Source organism: Mastigoproctus giganteus, chromosome 14 (assembly GCF_048544385.1).
Source record: "Mastigoproctus giganteus isolate SK-2022 chromosome 14, ASM4854438v1, whole genome shotgun sequence".
NCBI lineage: Eukaryota > Metazoa > Arthropoda > Arachnida > Uropygi > Thelyphonidae > Mastigoproctus > Mastigoproctus giganteus.
The window spans coordinates 94,125,204-94,147,858 of record NC_143588.1 but is presented as its reverse complement, the minus strand read 5'-3'; the positions used below and the strand labels follow the sequence as shown (position 1 = coordinate 94,147,858).

General features: G+C 35.4%; 1 protein-coding gene across 2 annotated transcripts in view; it reads right to left on the bottom strand.

Annotated features, from left to right (window-relative positions):
- The window catches only part of LOC150075390 (uncharacterized), a 51,743-nt gene extending 29,466 nt beyond the window's left edge, over nt 1-22,277 (bottom strand). The window contains exons 1-3 of one of the 2 annotated variants that reach the window (XM_090388700.1): nt 22,219-22,277; nt 11,963-12,090; nt 1,737-1,878 (exon numbers count right to left, since the gene is read on the bottom strand). In XM_090388700.1, coding sequence (XP_090244826.1) covers nt 1,737-1,878; nt 11,963-12,090; nt 22,219-22,234 — 286 coding nt within the window. In that variant the 5' untranslated portion in view covers nt 22,235-22,277. Of the gene's footprint in view, nt 1-1,736; nt 1,879-11,962; nt 12,091-21,423; nt 21,641-22,218 lie in introns of those variants that run through there. The other variant, XM_090388698.1, reaches the window with a different exon arrangement.
- Nucleotides 22,278-22,655: the final 378 nt, after the last annotated feature.

Genomic DNA, 22,655 nt, shown 5'->3' with positions numbered 1-22,655 from the left:
CACCTAAACCTAAACCATTTACGATTTGCATATGACATTGTGGTCATAAGCCATGATCGCAAAGAATTAGAGGAAAATCTTAATCAGTTATGCAGAGTTGGTAAGGATTTTGGACTAAAGATGAATATGGCTAAAACAAAAGTAATAATGAACAAGTATGCCACAGAAAGGGATATAATGATTGAAGGAGCAGTAATTGAAAAGGTGGAGTCATATACTTATCTGGAACAAGTCATTAGCTGTAATAATGATAAATGGCTGGAAGTCAAGAGAAGAATAAATTTTGGATGGATAGCATTCAGGAAATATAGTCGCATACTGAGGAGCAATATCCCAATTTGTCTGAATTGTAAAATAATGAACCAATGTATACTCCCCACCATAACTTATAGAAGTGAAACTTGGGCACTCATCAAAAGAATGGAAGAGAAGCTGAGACCTACACAGCAAAGAATGGAACAAATTATATTGGGAATCAGACTGTCAGATAAGAAGAGAAACACATGGATTAGGCAGCAAACTCAAGTAAAGGACATTCTTATCAAAACTAAAGAACTAAAATGGTCTTGGGCAGGACACATAGCACGAAAACAAGATGACAAATGGACTAAGAAAATAACTGAATGGTACCCAAGAGGAGCTAGACGAAAATCTGGAAGACAACGACGGAGATGGAGAGATGAAATTCATGAGTGTTTGTGGGTAGCAAATGGATAGCCATTGCACAAAACAGAAGGAACTGTAAAGTTGATGGAGAGGCCTTCATCCTTCAGTGGATTGAAATTGGCAGATGATGATTATGACCTAAATACAATACGTAGAACACTTCCGTATGATACTCTACAGAAATTAAAATGAATCAAAGATTACCGCAAAAATGATTACAGTAAAAAATCAACTGAAAACAATTAAAAAATTAATTTAAAAAGTTTAATGCAAATTTTGAAAAATGATTTCCTTCCTGAAGCTGACAGGGCTTTTCGACCGTATGATCACAGGAATGGAAATTACGGAGTATGTGAACTTGAATCTTAAATATCTCTATTCTTTTGAATCTTAAATATCTCTCTATTCTCTTGAATCCTAAATATCTCTCTATGTTAATTTTTAATTGTTTTCAACTGATTTTTTACTGTATGGAAGTGTTCTACGTATCATATTGAAGTAAACTTCTCTTATTCTTCTACAAAGTTAGATGAATATCAGAAAGTGGCTATACTGATAGAAGTGTACTTATCTCCCAAAACAGAAAAGAATTAAATTTCATGGTGTTTTTAATTTACATTTTTCACCATTACAGTGGTAATATATACAATGTACAAGTTAGTGCAAACGCATCATATCACTACGCAGCTAAACTCTGAATTAGCAAAAATATGCAAAAGCGGCATCATTTAAGTTATATCTCATATTCTGAATACCTTCACAACAAGTTGCCATGATATTGCACTACTTCGAATAAGTAACGTTTCACCAAAGGAGAAGACTGTTGTTACTTATTCTCAGCGGATACCACCACCCAGACGGCACTGTTTCAGGGCTATTTGGCCCTTCTTCGGTGGGTAGGTACCCTAGTGATGCAATGATGATGAAACAGTTATGAAGTATAACTCCACAATATGAGAGATGCCTGACGGTGTATAATACAAGTTAAGACTGAAATACATTAAGGCTTTCTATAATCTTATAGTATATTCAAGTAAAATTTAAATACATAATATTTTAATTCTGCTTACTTAAAGGAGCTATATTATGAGAATTACAGTCTTTGCAATAATTTCTAGTCATTTTGCCTTCTGCAACCAAATCATCAATTTCATAATCTTCATATAAAAAGGAATCAACATGTATTGTATGACTAGGATCACAGTCTGCATTCTAGAAATGAAATTTAATAAAGAAAGCAATTAAATATAAGAAACAAGACACTAAAAATACATGAAAACAGTTTTATTTCTCAGGCACGTAGGACAAGTGTAAGAACTATTAACTGAAATGCAAATATGTTTCATATTTGCATTTCAGTATGGTAATAACTTTAGCTATAAAAATTTTTTTGTTTTCTGTTACACAGAAAACAAAAAAAATAAAAAATTACCTATGTTACATCAGAAAAATATGGACACACAGGAATTCCTCCCCAACCGTGGATTTGAAATAATGCACTTTTGTATTATTTCAAATGCACATACAGGAATTTGAAATAATGCACATACAGGAATTCCTCCCCAACCATGGATTTGAAATAATGCAATTTTGTACATCAAAATTTTACAACTCTCTCTCTCACACACACAGTCGAAACTCCTTAAACAAAATAATCTAACAATTATTTCTCCCACCTCCTTCCTGTAGAACACATAAACAGGTAAAGTGTTTTAATTGTCTGACAGCACCAGGGGTTCCCCCCATCTCTGCATTTTTTTGTTGTATTCTTTGTTTGTGTGACCCAGAACTCTGTGGAGGCCAGAGATTTAAAAAGTGTGTAGGGAGTGGTTGTTGTTTCGTGTTATGTTCTGTTGTTTCTCTGACCATTTAGCCATTGGGCCCCTATTGGGACCCACACTTTACCATGAGGAGGCAGGTCAGGCACCCAGTATATTATTTAAGTACTCTGGCAGGCCTCGCCACCTAATTTCCAAGGATTTCAGTGGCAAGGCCCACACACACACACACACACACACACACACACAATCCAATTAATTCAAAAATTAAATAAACAGATAGAAATTAATAAAAATATATATATAATGTTGTTAGTCTATATTTCCACCTTAGTGAGATTTCACATTATTCAGAAACAGGTGAGTTCAGGGGGGCACTGCTAAATTTCTTTTAATTGGCTTAATTTTCTAAATTATTTTGGGAACGTTGTTTCAACACTACCCTTTTCTTCTTTATCCCCCCTATATATATTTTTCTGTTATGGTTATGTTATTGCTCTGTTATTGTTATGTTATTTTATTTGGTTAAGTTCTTTTTCACTCTAATGGTATGCCATGCTACTGGCAAATATCCTATTTTAATTTAGCTTATTATAAGCAACATGTAGTGGATTGTGCTTTTCAGCTGCCACTGATGTTAGCTTTCCTACAATTTTTCTTATTTATTATTTTTAATATATATTTTTATTAATTTCTATCTGTCTATTTAATTTTTGGATTAATTGGATTATATTTATATTGGGGTAGCGTGATGATTTGCTAACACTGCGTTCGAACTGCCATCTATAGCCTAATTTGTTTCTATATATTTTCAGTTCAATTATTGTTTTGTCAGTAGTGTGGTTTGGCCATGCGAGTACTAGGCTTTCTGTTTTATTATTTTTCACTGCATGCACCGCTATGCAAATCTATTGCATCGGCTGTCTGATCTTAGTATCATTCAGTCGTTGCATGGATTTGTTAAGCGTTCGAAATGCAGTGATTCCCTGACTATTATTGGCCTCATGGTCCTCTGTCAAGATGGGGCATAATGGTCAGTCTATTTTATTTCATTTCATTTTATTAATTGGTAATGTAATTTTGTTAGTCTTCATTTCCACCTTAGTGAGATTTCACATAATTCGGAAACGGGTGCCTTCGGGGGGGGATTGCTAAATTTCTTTTAATTGGCTTAATTTTCTAAATTATTTTAGGAACGTTGCTTCAACACTACCCTTTTCTTCTTTATACCCCCCATATATATTTTTCTGTTATTGTTATGTTATTTTATTTGGTTAAGTTCTTTTTCACTCTAATGGTTTGCCATGCTACTGGCAAATATCCTATTTTAATTTAGCTTATATATATATAAAGAGAAAACGGGGAAAACACCAGAATTTGGAAAGGCCGAAAGAGATTACAAGAAAGCGGTAGAATTTAGATGATTAGAATTTGGCGGAATTTTTAGGGGCGTTCTCGGTCGGTTTAGTTAGTGGGGGGAGACTGAAGACTGGGGGGAAACAGGATGGGGATGATAGAGTAGGCATCCCCAAAGAGGTCAGTGGGGATGAGTGCCATCAGGTGAAGTATGGAGAAGGCAGGGAGAGGAGGAGACAGAGACCCGTCCCCCCCCCGGGGATGGGGTTTTAAAGGGAACCAGGTTTGAGTACCCAGTTCAGATTGCCAAATGCAGTGCTGGCAGCAGAGCTACAGTATGTCTCCGTCAGTGATAGTTGTCATGTCCATGTAAGTGTTGAATCTGGTAGGATGGTCAAACTGCCCCTCCTCAGGGAGTAGGATATGTTAGCTGGCACTGGAGGGGCGGGAAAAATCGCACATTTACTTCATTCATAATCTGCATTCTATTTTTATACTTTTTTTCTTATATTTTATAATTTTTTTTCCCTTTTACGTTATATATACAGTGAAACTTCTCCTAACGGACACCTCTCATTAACGGACATCTCTCTACAACGGACATTTCCAAATTCCCCAACTCACCTCCATTGGTTTTAACGTGTTTGCAGCTTCTGTCTAGAGGACATTCTCTGTAACAGACGCGGACAGGCAATCTGCACTGTTTCGTTTAGATTAGCACTTAATTTGATCTCCCCATAACGGATAGCAGGCGAGCTCATGGCCCTTTTCTAGGAACTTTTCTTCCACGTATTGCCTCAATCGTGTGTTTATTTTCTATTTCCGATTCATTAATTTTATCAAGGTTTACGTCGCAGTTCTAAACCCTTTTTCAAGAATTTTAAGGCACGTGTAAAACTTCTGATGAATTGGGTGTGTGCAGGGGGGGGGATATGTTGGCCTTTCGTCTTTTCAGTTTCAGTTTTCAGTTTTGTTCAGTGTCGTGTGAAGTGCACAATGTCTTCTCGTAAACATTTAACTTTAAAGATGAGTCGAACTCATTAATGCGTATGATCGGGAAGACGCAGGTAAGCGACATCCAAAAGAAAAAAAAATGAACTGCTCAAACAATTTTGGCAACACGGAAATGATCAGGTTCAAAAATCATTCCCGAAAACTGTTGGACTTCAAATTGACAATGTTACGTATGAGTGGTTTTGTCGAGAACGTGCTAAAAAAATTCCCATTAATGGGCCTATTATTAGGGAAAAGGGGAGCAAATAAGTTCAAAGCTTCTGTGGGATGGCTAGACAAGTTCAAAACTCGGCATAAAATTTATTGGAAAACCGTAAGTGGTGAAGGTGGATCTGTTGATACTGGGGTTCTAACAGAGTGGACCGTCAAATTGGAAGATTTATGTCGTGATTTTGAAGCTAAGGATATTTACAACTGTGACGAAACAGGGTTGTTTTTTAAAGCTCTTCCTGAAAAAACAATGAGTCTAAAAAACGAAAAGTGCCAGGGGGGAAAAATTTCTAAGGAACGCTTGACTGTACTATTGTGTACAAATATGCTGGGAGACTTTGAACAACCTCTTGTTATAGGAAAACCACAAAATCCTCGTTGATTCAAGGGCATAAAGTTGAATCTTTTGAATGTTGACTGGAAGTCTAATAAAAAAGCGTGGATGACACGAGATATCATGAGCGAATGGATAAGTCACTTTAACCAAAACATGATTCGTCAAAACAGAAAAATTATTCTTTTCATGGATAATGCTGCATCTCACCCGCACATTGAATTGTCCAACATTCAAATCGTTTTTCTGCCACCAAACACATCTGCAGAGTGTCAGCCCTTGGATCAAGGGATAATAAAAAATTTTAAACTTCACTACAGAAAACTTGTTTTAAGACATCTCATTGCAAACATGAACGATGTAACATGTACGAGTGACCTTGCAAAGAAAATCAGCATCCTAGATGCGATTCAATGGATTTCCTCTTCAGTAAACGCAATTAGAAAACAAACTGTCGTGAACGGTTTTGTAAAGTCTGGCTTCTCAAACGCAAAAATTGAAGTTGTGAACAGCAATGTGGAGCACCAAGAAGAACAAGAACTTCAACATCTATTGATAATGTACGATATTTCAGCTACAAGTGACCCTGGCTACAAAGATATAGACTCGAACCTCACTACAGAAGATGGTGCTATAGATATCAACGACATTATCATCGATATTTTTTAAGAAGTTCCTCATGAGGATGAAGAAATGGAGGAGGTCATTCTGTCGAAGAACATATTAACGACGAACCACCGATGAAAATAGAAGAAGCGCTGATACAAATCAGTCGTTTAAAAATGTTTTTTCGCCGCTGAAGAAGATAACTGAAGGACTTTCGATGGTTTCTTCACTCCAAACAAATGTTGAAAACAAAATTATCAGCCAGAAGAAGGTGCAGAAGAAAATAAGTGATTACTGTATGTATTTTTCTTAAGATAAAGTCATAATATGCATAGCACAATTGTATGTATATTATTTACAAAAATATTGTGCAAAATCTGTATATAATTTAATTTAATTTTACATTAAACGTTTAACGATTTTTCTTTATCTCTTGTGTATGTAATTGTATATTATTTACAAAAATATTGTTCAAAATCTGTATATATTTTAATTTAATTTTACATTAAACGTTTAACGATTTTTCTTTCTTTCTTTTTTTTTTCTCCCTCAGACTTCTTGTTAGCGGACACTTCTCTCTAACGGACACATTTTTGTTCCCCATGGCTGTCCGTTAAAGGGAAGTTTCACTGTATATATATATATATATATATATATATATATATATTTTTTTTTTTTTTTTTTTTTCATTCACTTATCTTTTTCTCACATGCCAGGGAGGGATGTAATGGTGTGCAATGTAAATTTAAATACTAATGCATAATAGTTAAGCTTAATAAGTAAGAATATAAAAGATTAAAACTAGGGTTAGTGTGTACTTAACTGTAACATTTATGGTTTGTATTCTTTTTCTCGTGCACTTGCACTCTCATTCATTCTTCTGGCTTTCATTTCATTTATTAGACTCTTGCTTTCTGCACTGCACTCTCTAGGCACCTCAACTTGCTGTTATTCTTCAGTTGTCGTGCAGGCCAGGGTAGAATGCAGTTAGTGTTTGTGTTGTCAGTAAATGTTTGTTAGTGTATAAAGTAATCTAAGTTATTATTAACTTTGTATTCTTTTGGCAATTACATTTGCCCTTCCACTCATTCACTCTCCCTTTCCCTCATGCTAGGTCACTCTTTCTTTCACCAAAACCGACATTTATTCCCTTTTACCATAATTCCTAATTCATTCAGTGCTCTGCCTATTCATTCTGTCTTTCATTCTCATTAATTCATTCTACATTGCATCCCCCAGCTACTAGCTTACTGATATTTTACAGCTAATCTGCTTCCCTGGCTGCCTATATATCTCCCTCCCCTATATGGTTACTTATTTGGTGTGCTCCAGGTTCCTACACATGGCAGGGTAGTCCTGGGGGGGGGTACCCATGTCATGAGCAGGTGTAGGAGAAAATGCTGGATTTAGGTAGTCTGGGATACTGGTGCACATTTTCAGAGGACTGAACCAACACTAATTGTGTTGTTCTGGAGTGCCTGTGACCATAGGGGCTCTAGAAGTAACTGCATCACTGTACCCCAACAGTAGCGGAGATGGGAGAAATCCCAGGTGCCGTCTGACACGAACATGTACCCCAACAGTAAATGCACCTTACCAGAAAATAATGCAGACAGGGTGATTTCTTTTATGTTCTTGATGCACACATCAGAACTATGTATATCAAGAGTTCACTAGTTTACAAATGATTTCCTTCTGTCCATATCAGAAAATGTGCATCAGTGTAATACAGTGTTACTATAAAGAACGTTTATATAAATTTTACAATTAGTAAAAATTGTAATTCATTTTGGTCCAGATCCCTTTTTGGCATAAAATTAATAAAACAATGGAGTAAATATAAAAAAACTGATCATACCATATACTGAAGGTGCATTTTTTTTTTCTTTTATTGCAGAACACATAGAAAGGCACCTTCAGTATATGGTATGATCAATTTTTTTTAAATGTCCCACATTAAATTAAGGAACTTACAAAAATATAAGACTAAAATAATTACTTGATGCACAAATTATTCGTTATATTCAGATCACTTGTAGCCCATGAAAAATTATTAGTCTAGAGGCAGAACACAGTCTCAACTGGTGACGATTAATATATACTACAATGTTCTACATGGATGTGTCACCACCCCCTCTGTATATTTCCCTGTTTCTAACTAACATTTATATTTTCCCAAACATATTTTGGACTTTTTTCTGTAATGCTTTGATGATTACCATGCTTGATATACAGCATATTTTGGAACTCTTTTCATACACTTTGAAGATTACCACCTTTGTTATACAGTAATGTAGATTAACATTAATTTTACCCTTTATAATGTCCTCTAAACAGTCAAAAGTATTGAAAGTGAATGTGTGTACATCTAACAGGTTCCATCACCTTGTTCTTATCATGTTTTTCTTATTGTATTATAAAATTTATGAATGGAAAATGAAATTTGTGAATTATGTGAATTTCCTGATTATGTGAATTTCCCTCACATAATCAGGTGGTGATTATGTGAGGGAAATTAGGGCAATATGTGAGGGTATGATTCTGCCAATAACCAACATTCAAAATAAAATGAAATCATAAAATTATTTTTATGATTTCATTTTATTTGAATAGAAATACACACCGTTGCCATATAAATTTACTATATTAGTCTAGATGCAGTTTTATTTAGAAATAATGAATCTAATCAAACTAGACACACATAGTTATATCTTTGGAGACATAACTACTTGTGTCTTTATAATAAAGAAATTTACTGTTGGCATAATAATCATTTTTCCCTTATCATTATTTTCCATAGGACTTTGGCTTTGCCAATTGTAGAAATTTTCAGAAACATATCCTTGCAGCTGGCAAGAGATGCCTGTACTCAAAAAGCAGTGTTATTTCACATTATTGAGGAACAAAACCTGAAAATGTTAAATTTAAGCAGATGTCTAAAAATATATACATTATAAAACACAAAAATAATACTTGCATAAATACTATTAAATTGTTTCTAAAATAATGTTTTCTTTATTTCTTAAATACCAAGTGGCGCCTCCATAGCCAGGTGGGCAGGAGCAGCAGTGCATAGCACACGCTTCTTGATTAGACCGGGGTTTGAGCCTGTGACCACCAAATACGGAGGATGCGGAAAGGTCAGGGAATGATCATCGCATATCCCAGGAGCAATATGGCCTTAGTTGCTAATGCTCCTAAAAATACCAAGTAAAAATACCAACTAAAAATACCAAATACCAAGTAAAGCATTAAAGGCTGAAAAAAAAAATAGATAACTATTAGTAATGTCAAATTTACATTACACTTCCTCCAAAGCATCCTTTATCTGGCATTACACACTTTTGGCGACACTGGTATAACTCCTGAAGCCCTCATGGGTAGCCCAGTTGGTATAATCACTACCCTTCCCACAAGTGTGGGGAGGGTGGTGATTATACCAAACACCAGAGTTCTAATCCTGTCAATGATGCAAGGAATTTTTATGGGCCTTTTTCACAACATGACCAAGTTAGTCAGTCTCACGCAAGGTAGCATGTTTTTTTCCCCCGGAAACTCAAGTTTTTTATCCAGAAAACTGACCACAGAACATACTATACACAGCACAATATGGCCTAAGTTGCTGATGTGCCTAAAATCCTACAACAACCAACCAACTATAACTCCTGAAAGTCTTTTTGTAGAAATGGCTCAGTAGCATTCATCACTGCTAAACTTGATCTCTTTGGCACTGCTAAATATGCATCCCTCATTTCCCACTTAATATGTCTATAAAGGAATCTGTCACTGACAGAGTTCAGGGCAGAATAATGTATGTGGCAATACAATGCAATGGTGCCAATGCCATAAAGCAAAAATCAGATCTTGTTAACTACAACTTTTTTTTTGTCATCAGGCAGCTTCCTTTCCTGTAGATAACACAAGATATCCAAATATGATTTGTAATACTCTTACCTTTAGGGATGAATTTAAGATGTCCAATTTCTGTTATGCATAGAATACTTCAATCAACAGCCTTTTTATCCTTTGATCTGCCTTGTTAAAACTTCTTTGGACAAGCTGAGGACTTATTCTTCAAAATAAACAATTGTCATTTAGTCTATGATACAAGAAGTGCCACCTTTCAATCCTAACAATTATTATACTCAGGGAGACTGGATTTGCTGCCACTACTTCAATGAGATCTCAACTGACAATCCTTCTCTCTTACTTTTGGTCATGAGTCAAAGTGGATGGCAAGATATATTCCCACACTGTAAGAAGAGAATATGACATCGCTCATAAACATTCATAGTCTGCACACACATAGGAAATTAAAACAGATACACAGGATGTTCAGATTGACTTATATGTTTATTGACTTATATGTTTATTCACTGGAAGATAAACTTATATGTTTATCTTCCAGTGAATTACAACTATCAGAAAATGTTTTTTGCCAAACCAAAACCTTTAATGTCACTGCTCAAATGACATCATTTTCACCAATCATCACCAATGCTAAGTCTTCTACTCCAACATGTTTATCAAATGCGCTGCATTTAAGTACAAGTAGCGAAACTGAATGTGTAAACATCATTGAATAAACTGAACAACTACTAGAATGGCATTATGTGGAACCAAAAAAAAAAAAAAGGTTTTATCATTACAAGGACATGCAATCATGTCATAAAGTCACTATTACAACTTTTGGAATGTACCTTATATGATATGATAGGCTAATTAATCTTGTCTCAGGTTAAAGAAATACAATATCTGGATCAACTCACAAATGACTTAAATTCATGCAGCATAAAAAATATATTCTTTTACAGAGAACCTATTTACTGTCATTTTTAAATGGTAAATATACATGTACCATAGCAGTATAATGATTTAGTAATTTTCATCCCATTATAGCACCTGAATAACATAAAGCAGAAATTTGAAAATCTCCACTGAGATTTACTGTAAAAAAAAAAAAAAAAGGCTAAAAGAACCTGTTATGTATTTTATTCTGATTTGATGAAGTGTTCTTTAGGAATATTTTTTATACTTCTAGCTGACAGATCTTGATATATTATTTTAACTTATTTTATTGAGGTAAGAATCCAAAGAAGTCTGAAATACATAACGTTAAATTAATTTTAAATATACAATTAGTCCAAGTTTTATTCCAAAATAAACATCGTAAATACAGAGAAATTATTTCCATATTAATAGTCTGAACAACTGCATTAAAGGTGGCTTGGAATAGCTACATTTCTAGAAATTTAATTCAAATAAATAATGATGGTATATTGGGAAAAATCTTACAAAGATACATTTAAAAAACCTTCACTTCAAAGGTGATTCAATTAGTTTCATTCAATACACTAAAAGAAAAATATTTTTCACTATTGAAACTAAAACTTCTTTTTCAGTTTTTCTAAAAATAAATGCTTTTTTAGTTCTAATTAGATGTTTTTCACAATTTTTTTTTTTACAGTTTGAAATCACATTTTGAACCATTGGCCATCCTGTAGTTATTCATAGTGATTAAGTTACTCATGGAAAGACTGTTTGCTTTAAAATGTTTATTGATTTATTTTTTTAGTTCAGTATTATTATTAAAATAAAACTGATTATACTATTTTGCATTCATTATTTTTAATGTTACAGATTTGGAATATTTCTTTACCTCCTTTTTAATGTAGTAATTATAAAAGCATTAAATGTACACATTAGCTTTATAAATGTTTTTTGCTAACCTTCACAAACTGAATAAGATAAAAATAATGCATAAAATATTATCAATAATAAACAATAAAGGAGTAAAATTTGGTACTGCAATTACATCTGAATCAAATTTAAAAAAATTATGCCTCCAACAAAATGTTAACAGTTTTTCTAAGCAGTGTCTTCCAAAACTTGTCATTAAAATACTGGTCACTTCTTTTAATATGGAGCTAACATTTTCAGTTACCAAGCAACCAAAATCATAACAGATACAACATACAAAAGACAGCAGACCTCTTACCTCTCCTTTCGTTGGTTGCACAAAACTTTCTGAAGGCAAAATAGCATTTAGAGGGACCAATTCTTTTATTTCCTGGCCAATCTTCCTCAAATTCATGTGATTTATAGCAGGCTGTTGACCAGAACATGCTAAAAAATATATATATAAAAATTCATGTTAATAAGGGAAGAAATAACCATAAGAAATATTACGGAAAAGTAGCATACTGAAGAAATTTTCTTTAATGATTATTTTATGTTTTAGCTAAACATATAATGAAGTATTATTTAGTATTATTAGTATATAATATCACAGTAAATAATATATATATATATATACAGGGTGTTTCAGTTAAACGTTTCAGAACTTCCTGACAACTCGAAATCATATAGCAATGTGGGGTCGGAAATGCTTTCCTGAAGCGGTGTTTTACACAGAAGCACCATAAAGAAAAGAGACCGTAAGTGAGAAATCGTTTTAATAATACATGAAAAGAAGCAAAAGGTACATGGATTAAATTAAGTGTTCGAAGTTTCTTCCACGGGCTACAATGCACGCCTCACCTTTGTCGGCGGGTAAGACCACAATGCTATCATCTTGCTTGAGGCTTTTTAGCGCTAATTTTTGCTTCACATTGAGATTAGAGGGGGCATTTTTAGCTTGACTGAGGATGGCTGCTGTTTTAACTCAAATTTCATTAGCCATATCTTCAGGAAGTTTATTTATAGCTCTTCCACGCAAGATGATAGCATTGTGGTCTTACCCGCCGACAAAGGTAGGGCAACGGTGGTTCTTGATAAGGAAGCATATCGAAATAAGGCGTTGGATTTATTGAATGATCATACAACCTATAAGGTTATTCAGAAAAGTCCACTGCTTAACTTGGAACGGCAAGTGAATAGAATGGTACAGAGTTGGCTTAAGTCTAGCAAAATTTCCAAAGAACAATATTGGGTACTGCATGCTACAGGGAGCCAAATACCAAGATTTTATGGCTTGCCCAAAATTCATAAAATGGGTGTACCACTTAGACCCATAGTCTCATTTATAGGCAGTCCCACATACTCACTATCTGGTTTCTTAGCCAAATTATTATCTCCATTAGTAGGACTTTCTGAATTTAGTGTTAAGGACGGCAAAGACTTTGTGCATTTTATTAGAAGCCAACGCATAGAAGAGAATGAAATTATGATATCTTTCGATGTGAAATCTCTATTTACATGTATTCCGATTGACCATGGGGTGCGTTGTGCACACATGGCCTTACGGAGAGATACTACTCTAAATACTAGAACACAATTAAATTTAGAGGATATTGAGAAAGGTATAGAATTATGCCTCTCGAGCACCACTATGGTGTTTGATAATACTATGTATAAGCAGGTTAACGGTACAGCCATGGGCTCCCCCATTAGCACAATTATAGCTAATTTAGCTATGGAGGAGCTCGAGGCTAGAATATTTAATGTTAGTGTTCTCCCTATGCGCCCCTGGAAAAGATACGTAGATGATATGTTTTCAATTATTCGAAAGGGGAGTGAAGATCAGGTGTTGAATATTTTAAATGGCTTCTCCCCATTCATACAATTTACCTCGGAGGCAGAAGAAGGAGGAGTTTTGCCGTGATGTGTTGGTCTGTAGGGAAGACCAACAACTAAAGACTAAGGTCTATAGGAAATCGATGTGTAGAGGTCAATATTCGCACTACAATTCAGCTCAGGCCAACCATCATAGGAACAGTGTGGTTAGAACATTAGTTGACAGGGCAAAATCACACCGTAGTACCTCCGAGGATAGGAAGGTAGAGTATAAATGCATCGTGATGGATCTTACAAAATGTGGCTACCCCCAAAGGATTATAGAAAAATATATTAAAGGAAATCAGAGGAGAGGCGAATCTTTTACGCCAGTATCCACTGCATATATTCCCTACTATCCGGGTCTAACCGATCATATAACTAGAATACTAAGAAATTATCAGATGCGTTGTGTGCAGCTTCCGGGGCGGAGGCACACAATCGTGTCACAAGTAGAGGACCCCATTCAAAAAGAGAATGCAAGTGGGGTCGTATACAGTATTAGATGCCCGGATTGTGGGGAGTGTTATGTAGGGGAAACAAAACGCCGTCTCAAAGACCGTCTGGGGGAGCACACTAAGGCAATAAGAAGTGCGGACTATGGTAAGTCCGCCGTCGCCGAGCATTTTTGGGAGAAGCAGCACCACATCTCCCCGGACGAGGCTATCATCACTGATAGGGCGAATAAGTTCTGGGACCGCAAGTGGCTTGAGAGTTTGCGGATCTGTTCCACGTTAATTAATAGAGATAGAGGAATGCAGTGAACATTAATAGAGATAGAGGAATGCGGATCCATCCCCTCTTTGAGGCTACTATCCTCAGAAGGGACGAACGGTTCCACATGACCCACTCTCGAGCCACTTCCGATTCCATAACACAAGAGAACGGAACACGGAATGAAACACGTGATGAGTACCGTGAACCTGCTGGTATTTAAAGACGCACCGCAGAACAAAGAAAATACCGCTGAAGAAGAAGAAGAAGGCAGGAGCCTTTGAAAGCTATGGTTTTATCGCTTTTAATTTAGTATATTTTAATGTATTTTATTGTTCTTAACCCAGTATATTTTAATGTATATTTCATATATTTTAGTTGTAAAGTTAAATATAATTTATTGTAAATACAGACAAATATAATTTATTATAAATACATAGTTATCAAGATTCCCGTTTTCGTTTTTCGTTTTCTTTGTGTTTTATTTCTACATAAGGTTGGTGAAAAACATTTAAAACTACAATATGAACATACCCAACCTCAGAGGCCTGTTTGAACAATATTCTTGATCTGCTTATCTGCAGCAATTCTTCATGCATTAAAAATCTAAATGTAAAAGACTTACTAGATGGGAGTAATCACAGGCAAATTGATGTGGGATTTACTGAAAGATATAACTACTGTCAAGGGTAAAGTGAAAGGCTTTTGCTTTCACAAGGGTAACTACAGAGGTCTCAGACAGTTTTTAAACTAAGCACAGTGGGACCAACTGATGATGTTACTAACAGCAAATTCTAAATGAGAAGTATTCAGGGAAGTAATCAAAGAAGCTACTAGGCTTTATTATTAGCCATATGGTGCAAGGAAGCCTGAGGCTTATGCTGCACCAAAAAAAAAAAAAAAAAACCCTGTGTGTTGAGAGAGAGAGAGAGAGAAGTAGAAGGGAATCACCAAGAAAGAGAAGAATGATGATATCCAGCTCGGGACCCTGGGTGTGCCAAGCCCATACTCACCAGATATGAGCCCCTTTTCATACCAACAAAGAAATACTTTTCAAGGCTTAGACCTAAATGGATGCCAGATAAACTGATGAGACTTGCAGCTGAGAAGAATAATACATGAGATGTCTATAAATTATCAGGTGATACAGAAGCCTATGGTAGATATAAGCTAGTCTGTAATCAAGTCACAAAGAAGGTTAGGCAAGCTAAGGTAGATAATGGTGATGCCACTATAATTCCTTCTTTACTGTTTTTATAAATAAAAAGTCTCTAGCAAAGAAAAGCAACAAAGACTTCTTATTTATAAAAGCAGTAGAAAGAAGAAGTTAAATCACACTTGTCCACTTGCCTTTGATGGTTTACTTTTGATGACCTTGCACAGGTTGCTAACAAACTGAATAGGCATTTTGCATCTACATTCACACATGAGAAACATTTTAGGAAGGTGATGCCTGAGGTGTATAAAAAACTCTTAACAGGGGGATAAATGATTTTGTGATAACTGTGAGGTAAATGGAAGAAAAACTGTTGAAGCTAAACAAAAAAGAGGTGCCTGGGGGGGATGGGATCCATCCAATTATTTTAAAGGAGGTAACAAAGAAGATAAGCAAATCATTCTTAATTATGAAAGCATATTTGGATTCAGTGAAGATCCCTATGGACTGGAGATGTGTGAATGTATCCCCAATTCACAAAGAGGGATCAAAAGGTGCCCTGAGTAATTACTTCTGTTCAGGGAAAACAATTGAGCCACTAATTAAAGAAGTAATGCAGGAATACAATTATACTGCAGTCACAGAATGGATTTGTTAAGGAGCAATTTTATCTGACCAACCTGACTGGATAATATGATGCAGTAACAAAGGAACTGGATGCAAAAAATAAATTTTGATATCATATACAGGATTTCAGGAAAGCTTTTGATACTGTTAGACATAAAAAATTGCTGTATAAATTGGAGCAGTGAAACAAACTTCCATCTGTCATTGTGGAAGTTGACAGCTTAAATAAATTCAAGGAAATACTAGACAAACATTTGGAGGGAATGGATAGGTGAAATGGGAAGGTGTGTATGTGTGTGTGTTCTCTTGCACAACTGCAGAATCAGGGCAAGGTGAGTTACCTTATTCTAGTTCTGTCACTGGCATGATACCCAGTCACAACATGGAGGGGGGAGGAGGTATACCCTAGACATATGTCCATCTTGTGTAGATGATATCAATTTATAGTTCTTCTCTGAAACTCCTCCCTCTACATTTTATACACCATGTTCTAAATAGCCTACTATAAGTCCTTTCTGATTGCTTGCATTCAACTTAACTATTCCCTTGAAATTTCTCATCAAGCAGAAATATTTGGAAAGGTTACTGAAGAGAGAAAATAAATTATGTCAACTTGTGGATGATGAATCCCTGAGCTTGTTGCTTCTCTGTGCGCATATGGACAAGGCCTGTACAACCATCCAAATATTTCATGTTTGTTGTTGTGGTTAACAACTACAAACATGCTTTCATAGGGTTATCAAATTTCTGGCTAAAGGAGGTTTGTCATCCTTTAGCAAGACATTTGATAACCTTCATCTGGCCAGCATTTTAAATATACCTGATATTATTTGCTTTTTCCAGAGGGTTAAAAAAAAATGCTAGATAAAAATAATAATTTCGCATCAATTAAATTACACTCTGTTTAAATTATACATCAAATATTTCTAGTTAATTTTCAAGTGGAATCTTTATTTTCAAAATTTTTTTTTTTTAACTTTCTTTTTTCCAATAATCAATTTAATGCCTTTTATTGTTAAATTGGTAATATGTAGGATACTGACTTCATTAATACATTAACCCTTTAACCACATTAGAAAATATCATCACTTTTTCTGACAGTGGTATATGTTATCATAATTCTCTTGACCAATCTGTTGCTGTGATTATTGGTATAAAAAGTGCAATGAATATATTTTTATTATATATCATTTTTATTAATAGTTGGGATTTAACAATGAAGAAATCTGCCTACATATTTGTAATAGATACATGAAAATTATTAAAATATAAGGAAAATTTATTCAAGGTTTAGGCCTAAATGGTTATCAAATGAACTAATGAGACTCGTGACAGAGAAGAAAAATGCATGGGATGCATATAAATTATCAGGCGACGCAGAAGCCTGTAGCAGATATAAGCTAGTCTGTAATCAGGTCACAAAGGAGGTTCGGCAGGCAAAGGCGGATTACGAGAAATCTTTGGCAAAAGATGCTAAGAAAAACAGCAAGGATTTCTTTACTTATATAAACTCTAAAAGGAAGGGGCTGAATATGATTGGTCCACTTGACATCGATGGTTCGACTGTTGATGATCCTGCTCAGATAGCAAACAAACTGAATGAGTATTTTGCATCTACATTCACACGTGAGGAATCATTACAGTTTGAAAATGGAAGAAGGTTATCAAATTGTAGCACTGTGCTTAATGTTTTGTAATAACTGAGAGCAAAGTGGAGGAGAAATTGTTGAAGTTAAACATAAGAAAGGCACCTGGGGCGGATGGGATCTATCCAGTTATATTAAAGGAGGCGGCAAAGCAACTAAGCAAACCCTTAGCCATAATTATGAGAGCATCCTTGGATTCAGGGGAGGTTCCCACAGACTGGAGATGTGCAAATGTATCCCCAATTCACAAAGGAGGTTCGAAGGGTGACACGAATAATTACAGACCAGTTAGTTTGACTTCTGTTCCGGGTAAAATAATGGAGTCACTGGTTAAAGATGCATTGCAGGATCATCTAGACAAGACTGCAGCAATAATTCAGACACAGCATGGGTTTGTTAAGGGAAAGTCTTGTCTGACAAATTTGATTGGTTATTATGATGTGGTCACAAAGGAACTGGATGCAAAAAATAATTTTGATATCATATACTTGGATTTCAGGAAAGCTTTTGACACTGTTGCGCATGGAAGACTGCTGTACAAATTGGAGCAGAATGGTATTAAGGGTAAGTTGCTACAATGGATAAAAGGATGGTTAAGTGGGAGAAGACAGAGGGTGGTAATCAATGGGTGCTGCTCTTCGTGGACTAATGTTATTAGTGGAGTCCCACAGGGTTCGGTGTTGGGTCCACTGTTGTTTTGTATATTTATCAATGATATTGATGAAGGTATATCAGGCTTAATGTCGAAGTTTGCAGATGACACGAAGGTTGGCAGGGTTGTTAATGACAGTAATGGCAGTGTGCTACTGCAACAGGATCTAGATAATTTGGGCAGATGGGCTAAGAAGTGGCAACTGAAGTTTAACCTTGACAAATGCAAAGTACTGCATATGGGTAGAAGTAACCCCAGAGAAACGTACCAACTGTGTGGTACTACACTTAAGGTGGTAGAAAATGAAAAAGACCTGGGAGTAATTGTGCAGTCAGATATGAAGTTTTCTGAGCAATGTAGACAGGCTGCTAGGGCAGGTCATGGGGTTTTGTCAATGATATATAGGAATTTTGCTAGCAGGGAAAAGGAGGTGATTGTCCCTCTGTATAAGGCAATGGTCAGGCCACGCCTTGAGTACTGCGTACAGGTCTGGAGGCCTCATTTTAGGAAGGATGTAGATTTGCTTGAGCGTGTACAGAGAAGAGCAACACGATTGGTGAGGGGAATGAAGGGATCCTCTTACCAAGAGAGGCTTAAGTTCTGCAAATTGCAGTGGCTGGAGACTAGGCACCTGCGCGGTGATCTGATTGAGGTCTATAAGGCCTTGAATGGGTTGAGCACGCTGAATTCTGATGGGATCCTCCCACTTGTTCAGAATACGAACCTACGGGGACATAAGTTCAAATTAAGAAAGGATAGATGTAGAATAGATGTGCGGAAATTTGCCTTTAGCCAGCGGGTGGTTAATTGCTGGAACAAACTTCCATCTGTCGTTGTGGAAGTTGATAGGTTAAATAAATTTAAGGAGGAACTGGACAGGCAATTGGAGGGTATGGTGTGATTTTTTTTTTTTTTTTTTGGCTGATGCTGCATAAGCTCCTACACTTGCTTTCTTGCATCAAGTGCCACTACTACTACTACTACTACTACTACTAAATTACAATTATGCTTTAACCAGGGATGGTTCTATGTGCACATCTAGCAATTATAGCAAAACTTATTATTGGCAGCCCTATATAAAAGCATTAAATGGTCTAAAGTGTAGATATGAAATTACAAGTAAATTAAAAGTTTCATTAAAAAAAAAATTACCTTTACCAATACAGACTTAATTCAAATTTATCTTAATCTGACAAAATTAATAAGTAAAAATATCAAAATTAAATTTATAACAACCAAAACATTTTTCTTTCTTACAGAGTTTGCAAAATAACAATTTAATCTTGTAATCCAATGATTAATCCAGTAATTCTACAGTTTTCCATTAAAATAATTGAAAGATCAACCAACTTTCCTAATTGAAATTTGTAACAAATGGAATGAGAAAAGCTCATAAGCAAATTGAAGACCATAACAAGGCAACAGTCCCAACTCTCAACCTTCAAGTTATGCACCTTGTTATGTTAGAAAATATATTATCTTAAACAAACTCTTAGAACAATGTCCATTTTTATTCAATCAATTATGCAAAATTTTGTGGCCCCATAAAATACAAGGTCCTGACAGAGCACCTGGTGCAACTACCATTAAAATCGGCTCTGGTTTTAATGGTTAAAGGAATGACAGCTACAAAAAAAAAAGTAGTGTGCAAGCATCATTTTATAGGATGACTTAATGTAAAGTAAAGCACAAATTCTGGCAAAAATAAAATAAAAATAAATAAAATACAACAATGTTGAAACACAAGAACAGTGACCAAAACATAATGCTATGTCATAAGTGTGCAGCACAGGAATTTGAGCATTTGCTGGAAACCCCAATTTCAAAATTGTCATCTTATAATATAAAAGATGAGAAAAAAAAAAAAAACACATTACACAATAAGTGTTGGTAAGAGAATATTTTTCAAAAAGAGCATTAGTGGCAAAACCACCACACCACCAGGTCACTAACTGTGGGAGAACTCACTTGTTAAGCGAGCAATCACAAAAATTTAAACATAGGTGTGTAGCAGATCCATAGAAAGTGGGCAGTTTCCATTGGAAAGAAATTCACTTTCATCATTTGTAAAGACTTGCAAAAATAAAACATTAAAATTTTATCACATCGTGTATGAAGTTATCTTTTTTATTATTATTATAAGCTATATGGTGCAAGGAAGCCTGAGGCTTACTGCACCAGCCAAAAAAAAAAAAAAAAAAAAAATTTCCAAGTTACCCTAAGAGAGAGAGAGTCAAAACTAGAAGGGAATCACCAAGAAAGAGAAGAATGATGATATCCAGCTCAGGACCCTGAGTGTACCAAGGTGCACATCTGGTGAGTTGAATCCATACTCACCAGATGTGCTGTAACGCTCCAATCATAGCGTGTGGTGATGATGAAAACCTTCCGTTGCTATCACATGTTGTGAAATGCCCTTGAAGTGTCAAAATTATTTCCATTCCACTTAGTCTGCCAGACCCCACTTACTTTTTTCTGAAAATCACTATTATTGATTGCCTCAACTACTGACTATCTTAGTTGTTCTAGTTATTTGCTATACAATTCCTTTTGATTCAAAGCTGGTACTTATGCATGTGTCCGCTTTGATATTCCATAAACAACTTCAAACAGGTTACTTAAAACTTGAGTTTGCTGATAATAGTTTTCACTATTATCAGCAAACTCAAGATAACATATCAGCAATATGATGTTTCTTTTAATCTCACTCAGTTTTTAATCAAGGGGGACGTGTCATATAAAAAGTGAGGCGAATTCGACTATAACGTGATCTGCGTGTCGGATCTTCATTGAAATTACTTTAACAGGGTAAAAGAAGATAGTCAGAAATAAGGCCGGTTAGAAACAGTCCGTACATTAATTTTGGCCAGTCTACTTCTAGGTTTTGATAAGCAGAAACACTATCGTGATCTAATAAATGCATTATCTGGGAATTAATTAAAATTGAACACAATATTAACAAAATGGGACAATAATTACTGACACGAATTTTCTTCTTGGGAATTCATCCACAAAATAACTGTCAAGATTTACGAACCCTTCTAAAGTTTATTGCAAATAATAACCTTCAGAAGAGTATGATAAATATTAGAGTACACTTTAGGACTTACTTGCAACCAAGTATCTACGTTGAATCCATGAGAAAAAATCGGCAAGATAGTCCTTATCAAGCTCGTCCACCAACTTAACAAAACTATCAATAGCATTGTCCAAATTCATTACAACCTATAAGCGGCACTTAAGAAAAAAATGTAGTTTTAGATACTATCTACCAAAGCACACCTATCATCCAAGACACCTCTCGTATCTATGGAAATAATTTTGACACTCACTACAAGCGCATTTCACAACACGTGATAGCAACGGAAGGTTTTCATCATCACCACACGCTATGATTGGAGCGTTACAGATGACGTTTATTCCATATTGGCATAGCCTACTAGGCTATGATATAGGAGCTAAAAGAAACAAAACGAACGAACAACAAAAAGGGAGAGTGGTGGGGGGTACGTCACATCATCACACAGAGTTACAGAGAGGACACCCACACAGGCGATAATGTTAATTCCGGTTAGCCATTAAAATTCACAGAAAGTGGAGCCATTGATGTGAGTGCAGAAACAGCCCCGAAATTAGGAAACTTTCGGTGGAGAGTTTTTCTACATTGTGATGTAGGGTTTTATCAATTTATTTAATTTTTCTTCGGGGGATACAAAAAAAGCATGCTTTCTTGCATCATTTTAACTACCCAATACTAATAATAGCTATTAAAGTAATTATAATTTTATAAATAAAAGAAATTCAGACTAAGGCGCAAATTTGGACTATGTGTATATAAAGTGCTTTATATACACATAAAAGAAATTCTTACAAAAATAATAATATACAAAATATATAGAACGCACTTGAAAATGCTAGCATCCCGGGCTACATCCCGAGGTCGGTTCTGGATAGTTAACTCTTCTCTGAAATCACCAATCAGCAGGGGGCGTATTAAGGGGTGGGCAGAATGGGCATATGCCCCTCCTTAAGCCTAATTTTTTTTAGATCGCCTCCTGCGTTCTAAACAACTGAATAGCCTGGTTGCCATGCCCCCGTTACGATGATATCTGGTACGCCACTGCCAATCAGCATTATTATTGTCGATTTGTCTTGCGTTCCTCAACAATGCCGGATATCGAAAATCCGGCGGAATCTATTTCTATTGAGTAAATAATGCAGAATAGCACTAGCTAGACATCCTGGAGTTTTATTATTATTATTATTATTATTATTAGCTGCAGGGTGCAAGGAAGCTTGAGGCTTAAGCTACACCAGCAAAAAAAAAAAAAAAAAAAAATTC